Below are 12,415 nucleotides of genomic sequence, written 5' to 3'. Positions count from 1 at the left end.
TTCATCTCTTCCTTCATCATCCTGATGAGATATGGAAATTTATTCTGTTCACATGAGAATGGAGGGAGCTGCTGAACAATCTGAGGCCCCTGAGACGGAAACTGAGGCAAAGCGTGACTGCAGAGCCCAACTGCTCAGCTATCTATTGCTAAGCAAGAGCGCTTTGTGACTGCCAGCTCACCTTGATGTGCTGTCATTTCTTCTCTGTTCACTTCAGTAGCTTTTGAGCGCTTCCTTGCCACAAAGCTAGCATTCTAGCTCAGCAAAGAGTTCAGAACTTGCTTAAAAAGAAAGCCCAGTGGTCTTTTCGTTTGTGGGAAGGATCTTGACAAATTCCATCGCAGATTCATTGGTAACAAGCAGAGGATAATAAAGCGGTTAAGCTGAGAAACCAGAATAGGTGACGGAATTTCTTTCAGCAATGGTTGCCAAGCTCAAGGAATGTCGTATTTTTGGGTGGATGGAGGAACCTGGAGGACTTAATTACTGAAAATCCAAAGCAGGGTTCTGCTAAACATCTTGCTTATTTTCTAGGGGGAAGCAGTTTAGTGGGTATAATGCTAAGAAATGGGCCCCTGTGTGCATTTACTGCATTTTGTCTTTTTGTAAGTCCACGTTCTGCATTGTTTATAGTATACCTTGCCTTAGGCAGTTTTCTGTTCACATTGTTTCCTAATTCTGTCATCCTAGTTTTATTGAAGTTGTACCTGCTTACCTTATGGTGTGTGAATATATCATTTTATATTCTGTACTGTGCCTAGAGTGTCTGCAAGAAAGGCAACCTACAGAGAAAGTAGATAAGGAAATAAATATATATTCTCAAGCCTAAACGCTGCTAGAAAGATAAATAGATACCCTTCTACTAAATAACTGTCTATACCAATTTATGGCAGTTTGCCTTCACGGATGCATCCAAACACAAAAACAGGAAAGCAGGTTACTTTATTCCAACAGCAGCCCACTGTACATTTGCTGTGCGGAAAGGGCCTATTGGTTTCAGTAGGAGTATTTTACTCATATCATCTCATTTCAATTTGCAGTATTATGTTTTTGCCTGGTTGGGGTACAAGCAAGCACAAGATTTCTGTTATACTCAGTTCTTTGCTCACCATTTTTCCACTCCTCCCAATTTCTCTCTCCTATGTTAACAGTACTCTGCTAGCAATCACAATCCATTGGAACACGTGTTGTACTCTAGTGGTATAAGGGATTTAGGAATGAGCCTATTTAGATCAGCAGGGATAATTAACAATGCCGTAGGGGGAAAACTGGCACCAGGGGCAAAAAGGCACCAGCACCTCTCCCCCCGTGTACCCCCCATGCCATGCCCCCCCACACATCTCACTTTCCTTTAAAAGTTAAAAAAGCTGCCTGCTCCAGTCTGTGGGTGCTGCTACAGTCCGTGGGGGCAGCCTGAGAGGAGGGGTGGAGGGAGCTATTCTCCATCCTCCCACACACACCTACATCCAGGATGTCTGTCCCCCCAACCCGTGGTAGCTCCACCTATGATAATTAATTAATGTAGGATAGTTTTGTTACAGTGATAAATTGTTTCTTGTGGTTTCAGGACTGGACAGTTCCATTAGCCTCAGTAGGTCTAGGGCTGGATCTCACTAACTGTACAACTAGTGGAAGAGGGAGGAAGGACCCATTTTGACCACTGAAAATGCTATGCTGGGAAATATGGGGCCTGTGTGAACAAATGCCATATGGGGCAGGGCAGGAACTGCATTGGATTGGAGGACTGGGAGAGATCAAGCAGATAAGCTGAAAAGATCTAGCCCTTATCTTTATCCTCAAGGTGAGGGGAGTGAGATCTTGCTCTGTTTTAATGGGAGGGGAAAATGGAATGGAATGGAGTATATTACTATTACATTAGTTATATGTGGTACTCAGAGGAATATCAACTTTTTAAAAAACAAAACATTCCATAAAATTTAATTTATGGAATCATCAAACTGTATCTGTTTAATGATTTCAATTTTCAGAAAATGACTCATCTAAATGACAAACTGGGTCTTGTGATGGAAGTTTAAAATCATGTTATATTTTGCTTGGAGTATTCATAACAATTGGTTTATATTCATAACAATTTCATAGTTGAATAGACATAGTAAACAAGAGAGGGAGAATTAAAAATACATTTATGAATCTGCATGCAAGTACAGACAGGCTATCTAAATTTGAATAGAAATATGAAAATCTCAACTGGGAATCTGTGATCATGTTACATAATAGGATTCCTAGTCGAAGAGCAAATACTGTTTTGTGTATTCCATAAATACGTATGAATAACTGAACTGTTTAAACATGTAAACCTCTTTTACCAGTTGTGGTGGGAATCATGAAGTAGTGGAAGAGATCCTTTTCAGACCTACTGTACTGCAGTTGAATTTTATCTCAGTTTTAATGTTTAACATTTTCTTTATGTACATGCTGCATATTCCACCACGTAAGATAACCAGAGGTCTATTTGCAGATTTCTTTTTAATGTAAAACTACCCACTACAGAATTCTATTTTTGCCAGCTGCTCTGCTCACTACTTTGGTCCCTACTGAAGAGGGCAAGACACTGGACCAGGCAAATGTACGATGGAAAAACTTTTCATGATTCATCTTTTGTCTATATCAGAAAACCATACTGCCTCTATAAAGTCAGGCTTCTATAAGCACGGGGGGCAGCATTGAAGAACCTAGGAAAAATGTATGTCCAAGTAATTATCCGAATAATCGCTATATGATTACCATTCTTGGCATTTACTTTTCCAAAATCTTAATTGATGTATCTCCATTTGAAATGAAACATTTGCCCATAGATATTCCATAATCTCTACAAGATCTCACAGCTGGGAAATTATTTTAGAATATCAAATGAAAGGTCCATTGCGCTTAGCACAAATAGATGTCCTGAGGACCTTAAAAAAGGCATTTTGGGAAGGCGTTCCACACAGCTTTTCCCCCAAGACTCCCCAAGACACCTTATTTCAGCTCAAGGGCCCCTTCCGCACACGCAAAATAATGCGTTTTCAAACCATTTTCACAACTGTTTGCAAGTGGATTTTGCTATTCCGCACAGCTTCAAAGAGCACTGAAAATAGTTTGAAAGTGCATTATTCTGCATGTGCGGAATGAGCCAAGGTGTCTTTTTAAAAAAAAAACTGCAAAGAGGACTTTTTCCACTAAAGTCTTCCACAAGATATCTCCTGCTGTTCTGTGCTGTTCTGCGACATCTTAATTTTCCTGCTCGATCTCAATGCGGAGGACATTCAATGCAGCAACTCATGGGAAGAACTCATGGTGGAAGAACTGCAGTTTGGGGAGGGTCCAGATCTAGAAATCCCCTTATGGTTTCTGTATACTAGGATTGCCACCACTAGGGTGGGAAAACTCCTGATTATTTAGGGGTTAAGCATGGGGGGGGGGGAGATTCCTGAGGGGGATCAGTGGGAGAGGGGGGTTCAGCATGTTGTGAAAAAGCCATGCCCTCAGGGAAAATAATCTCCATATTGCAAAGATCAGGTGAAATTCTTGGGGAACTTTGGGCTCCATCTGGAGGTTATCAATTCTCTGGGAAAGCATTATTGCTTCACCACATGTCACCTTCAATGGATGGGGTGGGGGAATGCCCCTGTACACCTTCATGGTTTTCAAACTGCAGCTGGGCAGATTCCTACCTGAAGAATCATCTAGACTTGCAAATTTTGGGTAGGGTTAGCCCGTGAGTTTGTAGAGGCTTTTATAAATAGTTGGCTTTTATAAATATACTTGCCTCTTCTTACCGTTTTTTGGGAATTCTGCCAAGGTACTTGCTAGATCATTGGTTTTCATTTAATATCTCTTCTTTTCAGAGTTCAAAAAGTTTCATCTCTCACCATTGTCTGTTGTTAAGCTTCAGCCACTCCAGTTAAACTCTCTGTCCCACTTGGTATTCTGTTCCTTTTTTACTCCATTGGTTATAATATTCAAAATTCATTACCTTAATAAATATGTTGCAATATGTTACATCTGACAGACCCGTTTTCATTATAATACCAAAATAACTAACTGCATTACAATAACTGCATATATTATTTTCAAATATTTCCATTGCAAACTTCAACACCTATAGGTGTTTCATTATGAATTTTAATCAGAAAAAGTTTTATTCTCTGTCAGAAAAAAGGAAGATATTAATTCTTTCTCTTGCATTTTATCCAGCCCTTCAAGTAGGCTAGTTTATAAAGTACATGTATACTGAAATGCATATAGTCAACACCTGTGGTTTTTCTGATATATTAATTTCAGCAAATTACTAAGGTCATGCCCAAGCATAACATAAAGTCCACTGAACAATGAAAACCATTTACTTTGTAAGATGGGTAAGAAAATACAGGGTGGCCTCCGTTCCCTGGGATAATTGTTGGCGGTCCTAAGAACATTTATTGAGAGTAAGTCCGGCTGAATAAAGTCTGGTTGCTTAGGACTGGTCATAAAATGCTTATGGTGGAACTACAGGTTCCTTTTTTTGGTAACAAATCAATTATTTAGAACAGAGTCACAGTTTGAAATAAAGGAGTAACTACTGCAAAGCACTTTGATGAGCTAATTTTATGTCAGTAACCTAATGGAAAAGCAAAAAAAGTAGGATCCAGTGGCAATACATCTTTCAGCTGTCTCCATGGATTTAATATATTTAAAACAATGGAGAATTTGGCTCTCTGGTAGTATTTTATACACAACACAATGGAATAGAAAAGTTTTGTAAACATTATGAGAAGGTAACTTTCAGCATATCGACAAGAATATTGACAAGGTTATATACCTACAGTTTTTTAAAAAGCCAATGAACAGTCACTGTTTTCCATTTGGCATCCAGAAATAGAACAGTTCTATATGTGACCTATCCATCACTAGGGGCAATAGAAAGGGAAGAAGAAGATTGTTACCCTTAACTGTTTAGAGGTGACAGGCTGCGATGCGTCATGAGCACCAGGTAGTGCGACTGATGATTGGGTGTAGCCCCTGAAACAGTGTGTGCTGCCGATACCAGCAGAGATTGCAAGCTACTCAGCAGTCACATGCATGCATGGTGTTGACTGAAAACTTACTGCCTTGACTGCTGCCTCCCAGGGCACTTCCCTCCCCACTCCACTTTTGATTGTCTCATAATGGCAGCAGGTAATTTTTTACTAAAGAACCACCTCATTAGTTCTGGTTGGACCTAACTCTATTTTCCAGTTGGTTTGCATGAGAATAAACATATTTACAGGGTTGTTTTTTTTTTACAAATTTCAGTGCTTCAGAGGTCGAAGGAACACCAATTTCCCATCATTTCAGTGACTCATATGAGATGGAAATTAATATATCAGCCTCTTTTGTTGAGCAGTCTACGATCAGCCAGTACAGTCTATATATTAAGAGGAGAACTATTTTAAAATCATGTTTTCCATAACAAAAACATCGGATGTTTTGAAAGTACAATTTGCTGTTGTTACTTAATTTAAAAAATATTTTGCTGATTGACTTAACATCGAACAGTGAAAAGCAGAACTCATATTCCTTTGTGTTGGTCAGTCAAATGCTGGCAGTGTTTTTCCATGGGAGTAATTTTGAATAATTCTAATGCAGCCATATATAGGAAGAACTTTCAGATCCAGTGAAATATTATTTCTAGCTGACTTCCTGATGCCCTGAGTCAGTTGTTCAGAATAGGGAGCTTATGGTACATCGAGTGGTTCCTCAGTCTGAGGAGGCATGACATATGAAACAAACTTTGAGCTGTATCCAGTGCTTGCTTTTTTTTACCAGAAAACACACTTTTGCCAGAGAAAGGGGGTTGATTATTACCAGTTTCTCTCCTGCCACTGAATGCTCCCATGTTGTTTCCACTGTTGTCCCTGGGGGTGGGGGGGAGGGGGTGCCTGGACCTGGAAGGCAAAGTTTCAGAAGGTACAGCAGACTGTGAGAGGAGGGGGAGCAGGTAATCTATGAAAAGTTAATTGGATACAGCCCATAAAATATAAATAGGTACTCTGCTGGATCAGATCAGTGGTCCACCCACTGCAGCATCCTGTTTCATACAATGGGCAGTCATTTGCTGCTGAGGGCCAATGAACAGCATAAAGGCCATGGCCCTGATGTTGCCTTCTAGCCACTGGTATTCAGGGGTTTACTACCTCCCTTTTGTCATCTTGGCTAGTGGCCACTGAGGAACCCAACCCCCTTGAATTTGTCTTATCCCATTTTAAAGCCATTTATACTCATGGCCATCACTACAACCACTAGTAGCAAATTCCACAATTGTATCATTGGTTGTTTCCGCATGGGCCAAAAAAGCAAGTAAAAGGATTGTAAAAACAATGTTATGGGCAATGTTCACATGGTCATTGCTAAAGAAATGACGCTGCAGCAATGCCACAGTGCTCTAGTAGGCCCACAATGGTTTATTCAAAAGTTGTTCTCCGAGCGTGCCTTTTCAACAGTGGCACTCCGCAGTTGACATCGTGCAAAGCACCTGCCAGGAATCAGTGCTGCAGAGCCCGCCCCCCACAATGGCAGCCCACACTGGCCAATCCTGGCACCTTCTATGGAGCGCCCGCCCATGTGAACGCTCCATTGCTGCAGCGTTGCCAATAACACCGATGGCACAATGCTGTAATTGGCTGTGCAGAAATGGCCATTGAGTGAAGAAATACTTTTTTTTGTCCATTTTGACGATATTGACTATCAGCCTCATTGCCTTCAACTTGGTTCTAGTATTATGGGAGAGGGATTAAAATGTTATCTGTTAATGTTCTTGCATACTTTTATAAATCTCTGTCATGGCCTCCATTAGCTTCAGATTCCTTAGCTTTTTTCTCATGGGAAATCATCTTGGTTGTCCTTTTCCACATTGTCTCTTTTGAAGAACAGCGATCAGAACTGTACATTATTTCAAATGAGGCTTAACCATAGATTTATAAAGTTAAATGTTTATTAGGGAACTTCAGCTCAGATAGGAAAGCTGAAAGACAGGAATAGCCTTCAGCTCCTCACTAGCTAGAGAAGGAGACAGAAGAAACTTCCCAGAAGAAGGAGGAAATTAGACCCAAGATTATCAGTCTAAGGCATACAAAGAGTTTACATAAAAAGATGGGTCTCTAAACTTACATCCCTGTCTAGCTCACCACTTGCCTGCCCCATGCTGGTTCTTCTTGTCAGGTCCTTTGCAAACCAGACATAGTTACTTCTAACAGAGAAGTCATCGTTTCTTCTTCTACATTATTAATGTGCATGTGAACATAGATAAATTCGACAACAATGACCAATCTTGACATATACTTATATGATTGCAGCAGAATCCTTTTGATGAATGCATGTGTCCGGGTTCAGCTGCAGCGCCCGGACTTACCCCAATGAGTCCTGCACCAGCTGGCACTGCGGGAGATGGGAAGGCGGCAGAGGAGCCTCTTGCAGGGAGAGTGAAGGCCTTAGAAACCACAGAGGCCTTGTTCAAAGGGGAAGGCAGGGAACAAGCCCACAGCTAAGGCAGCTGTAGAAGATGGGCTGAAGAAGCAGCTCAAACCAGGCAGCAAACTTAGGCCCAGCAAGCCCAAAGCTGAGGCGGCTGTAGAAGATGGGCTGGAGAAGAGCTGGGACGAGGGAGAGGAATGAGAGTGCAGAAGGTATTTAAGGAAGTGGGAAAGGGTGCGTCAGGAGCTGCCGCAGCAGCAGGGAATGTGGGTGGTGGTGTGAAGAGACAAGGGAAAGGGACAGCTCAATGGTGGGAAGTGGGAAGGAGGGAAGAGGACCCTGAAGCCCAGACCCCCTTTGAGAACCTAGACCCCGGTTAAAGCTGGTCCTCACCCTGTGCAGTAACAGGGTGGGAGTTGTTCACGCAAGCTGTAAACACCTCTCCCTGTGAGGCCAAAGGGAGAGACAAACCCCTGGAAACTCCTCTTCCTGTGAAGCAACAAGGGAGAGAGAGAGGGAGGGTGTGAAAGCTCAAGCCAGACAGGGGAAGGGAGGCAAGGAGGCCTGCTAGGAGGAGGGTGGCGTGGGCAAGGGCTGCTCCGTACACCCAGTGCTTTGTGGGTGCGGTGGTTTCTTGGCCCCTTGGGCCAATGGGGAGAGTCAATGTCTGGGGAGACCAACCCCCAGATTAGGGAGGAGGGAAGGATACACTGCCCAAAGGGTCCGGGTGAGGGGGGGGGCACCACAGTATGTATTTGCAGACCATTAAAACATATCACAAAGAAAAAAATTGCATGAAAAAGCTCAATACAATTTGGACATATAGAATTTGAAGGAAAATTTGAATGAAGAGAGTTTTGGAAGCATCTCTCATTGGGTCATGTGCCTGGCAGCTGTTGTTGGGAATCGCTGAGCATTTGTTTCCCATCGCCTCGACCCTGCTACAGCCTAGGACTTGTGCATTTGTCATCTCTGATGAAAGTTTTGTTAGATAAAAGTTTGGGGAAAAAATCATGTTCATTAGAGATTCCTAACACACACCATCTGTACTCAGTTGTCAAAGAAATCAAAAGGCAGCTAAACAGCCCCCATGTAGATGGATTAATTGATATTATTTTCACAAAGTCATAGATTTTGAAGCAAATATTTACACATTTGCTGAGTATTTGCACAGTTGGAAAACGGTTGCCAAAATCATAATGTGGGAGATTAAAATGACATGCATTGAATGAATTCCATGTTTTAACTGGAGCTTCTTCACTGAGCAATTCAGGAAATAAGACCTAGATTTCTGTTTGTTTTTCCAAGTGCCTGTTTTAGGAACCATAAGAAATGAAAAGTTGGCTTACCATTATTATTATTATTTACTATTTTAGTGTTTCTTTAGCACATTCGAAGCATTTCACGTACATTCTCCCAGTTATGTTACACATTATAGTTTTTAAGACTAGACGGTGGAGATAGTCATTTTCAAACCAAGGATTTATAACAATTGACATGACTTCCTTTTTGAATGACTTCAGTTGGAGGGAGAGATAAGAAAACAATGGGCATGGCATTAGCTGAGTTGTGAATATATGTCCAAACCACAATTTTATATTGCTATTGTTAGCCTGGAGTTCATTCCCAAACTAATATCAGTGCTTGTTCTTTCCTTCTGAGAAAGAATGAGGCTCCAGAAAATTGAGGCATCTGATAAAGTTCCATCTCTGAAAGTAAGGAGAAATGGATTTAAGTATCGAAAGATTTGCCAACTTGGCTATTAGATATATGGGGGGGGGGGTTCAGACAGTTTAAGGGGAAACATGAGAAGAATTTACTGCATGGATAGACAGGTGTCAAACTCGCAGCCCTCCAGATGTTCATGAACTACAATTCCCATCAGTATAGCCAATGCTCATGTTGGGAGGGACTGATGGGAATTGTAGTTCATGAACATCTGGAGGGCTGCGAGTTTGACACCTCACTGGATTCAAGAACATGCAGTATTGGGGTTCGTAGAGCCTTGATGTATTTATTTTCATGGTCAATAGTTGATATGACTTGTTTATTCATTGATACATCTTCTTTGGCAATTTAATTTCCATTCTGTTTTTATGCTGTCTTTCAATTACCCCATTCTGCACTTAGGTGATATCTATTTATCCTCAAACTTAGGTATGTCTTCTGGGTACTTCTTATTGTCTGTTCTTTCTGCTCAACAAATGTAAACCGCTATAACTAGTTTTAGAACTTTTTCAGCTCTGGCTCCAGTAATCCAGAATGTGCTACCTTCAGAGGTTTCCTCTAAAGCTGTCTTTCCAAAATCAATAACAAATGCACTTTTTGTGCACTGGAGTAAACTTGGTTCTGGCTGGGTTTTTAAAGAGGGTGCTGTCTTTTCAGCTATTCTGGTTTTTATGAACATGATTTAAAATACTAAAAGCAGTGCAATACAGGGAGGTGAATCCCCCTCTGGATGTGGTGTGGGCTTCCGCCGGTGTAAATGCCCTCTCCAGGACACTTACACTGGCGGAGTGGCAAATTGGCCAGTGTCTGGCCACGACAGCATCCTGCAACACCTGGCTGCAAAGCCTGGCCTTATGTCAGTGCTTGTATGCTGCTCCCAGATACACCAACATTCTGGGGGCATTCTGGAATGCAAGGCCAACCCTAGTTGGCCTCCAGAGCCCTCTCAGCCCCAGCATACAAGCGGAGTACCTGGCAGAGATACACTGTCTCTGTTCTTTCCTATGGGAAAGTTGAGGTTTTTTTCTTAACGGGCGCTGTCCTTGAGGCTTACCCCACTTACCATTTGCAGCGCGCTACTCCCAGCGTGCTCCCGGCATGAGTGATTTCTGCTGCGGGGTTGTGTTTCCCAGCGCGGGGCAGTCAGAAGGTGCCGTTTCTTCAGCGGCAAAAATGACGCGCACTGAAGGGGCGGGAGAGCGGCAGTGTCGGGGCGGCTGCGTGGTTGCCGCCCTTGCAAGTGGGGAGCGCCGCTGGACCCCGTGCTACTTTCCCGGAGTAGCATGCAGCAAATGGTAAGTGGGGAAAGCCCCCTTGTCTGCCTCAGTTCTGGATTGCACTGTTAATCTCTTTGATTGTTGATCTCCTAAAGTGAAAGGAAGTCTGGAATATAGAGCTTTTCATACAATAATAAACAGGCAAACACTTCCTAGACCATATTTTCACTAAAGAATTTTCATAGGTAGGAAAATTCTCCTTTGCTTTCAGCTAATTTTTAAACATAGAGCGCAGTTGAATTTCTGTCATCCTACCATGCAGGTGAAGCTATCATTTGTCTACTACCCTTCCTGCAAAGAACTCAGGCAATTATAGAATTTTCTTTTCTGCTTTTTCCTGCTTCATAGCAAAACTGTGAAGCAGGTTATTTTTTACTTATTTAATGGATCATCTCCCTGTTAGAGAAGGGTCGTTTGAAGAGCAACCAGTGGGCTCTCCCTGCCCTAATCTAACATGCCCAGCACTACACAGCACAATCTCTGAGACAACCACAAACAAGTGTACATGGGCACCACCATCAGCAGGTATGTGCCAACCTAAACCAGGAGAAATCTTGTAGAGATCAGAGCATAATTTTCCAAACACTCACTTAAAAGCTTGTAAATGTCCAGCCAATCCTGAACTGCACAGAGGGAGAACTCACCCAGCACCTATTAAAGACGAGCATTGGTTGTATGTAATGTTTAGAAATTAAGAATGGAAACAGTTATGGACAATTTTACATTCATTGCCATTTATAAGCAAGTTTTAATTTTTTTTCTGCAAAGGTGTTGGAGCTGGAGATGAAACTGCTCCAAGACAGAGATTTTTTTGCCCTTTTGGTTCAGTAGAATCTTGCTGAGTGACATGAGTATAATTTTGTTCTCTTGGGTGATCACCATATGTTTGTCACTTGTTTGTTTTTCTGTTTTAAATAAATGAGGCTGACCATTGCCTCTTAAATGTGTGCCGCATACAGAGTGTTGCATTAATGCACTAATAACGAACTCCAGGGAAGGAGCAAATTAAAACTATTTTTCAAAGAGTCTGTTTATCTCACAGGGGGAATACTGCAGTAGTTATAAAGCACAATGCTACTAATGAAAGCACCCAGGAATTTGGCAAGCACAAGCTTGGATGTTTCATATTTTCATTGTCTTCAACAGAGGTTCATTCTGTGCATAAAGATCTTGTAAAATGTTTAACAGATCTCAGTGTCACTGCATGGCCAAAACTGGTGTGGTGCTGGTGCCACAAGTTGGTGTCCTATTTCTGCAAGACACAGAGGGAGCAGGTGAAAAGCTGGGGACCACAGTGGCAAGTGCTGCCCCTTCAGTGGTCTACCCTACATTTGGGCCATTTTGCTATGAGCCAGCATAGCTGGGACCCTTTGTACATCTTCAATCTTACTGAAGATGGGACAGATATTTCTCTGTTGCAGCAATGAAAGTCTCACACGCAAATAACGTCAAGTTTGCTACGTGAAGACCACCTGAAGGTTCTGTTTTCACCATTATGGTCTTTTTTTGTAAAGTATACAAGTTGAAACTCATATACCACTTCTCCATTATTTGTACATATACTTTTTATGGATGATTTGAATGAATGAATAGATGAAATAGACACGTTTATGGATAAAATAGACACTTGACAAGTAATTGCTTGAGTGGGAATTGTTTCTTATATTGTCCCACCCCTCCTTGTTTCCCCCCCCCAAAAAAAACAGGGATTCCTGAAGATCCACTCATTGCAGAAGAGTATTACAATGATGTGTTTGATTCATGTTCAGAAACCAGTGAGGAGGAGGAGGAGGAAGTAGTGACAGAAGTGGAAGAGAGGGATATGTCACAGACTGTTTGTAGAACAAATCAGCAGGTATGTAGACACCCTTCTGATAACTGCTGAACATCAAGGATAATTTGAGAATAGCAAACAAATATAATAGAAAGGCACACTGAATTTTTGGAAGTCCCTACTTTGTGTATTTAGTCCTGAAATC

At 41.8% G+C, this 12,415-nt stretch overlaps 1 protein-coding gene across 1 annotated transcript in view; it reads left to right on the top strand.

Annotated features, from left to right (window-relative positions):
• Window positions 1-12,415, top strand: part of LOC125441134 (serine/threonine-protein kinase Nek11-like) — a 56,454-nt gene that overhangs the window by 8,551 nt on the left and 35,488 nt on the right. The window contains exon 3 of the mRNA XM_048511484.1: window positions 12,143-12,291. Coding sequence (XP_048367441.1) covers window positions 12,143-12,291 — 149 coding nt within the window. The remainder of the gene's footprint in view (window positions 1-12,142; window positions 12,292-12,415) is intronic.

The sequence above is a fragment of the Sphaerodactylus townsendi genome, linkage group LG11 (assembly GCF_021028975.2).
Source record: "Sphaerodactylus townsendi isolate TG3544 linkage group LG11, MPM_Stown_v2.3, whole genome shotgun sequence".
NCBI lineage: Eukaryota > Metazoa > Chordata > Lepidosauria > Squamata > Sphaerodactylidae > Sphaerodactylus > Sphaerodactylus townsendi.
Note: the sequence above shows the minus strand (reverse complement) of the source record. Positions and strands in the feature narration are given on the sequence as shown.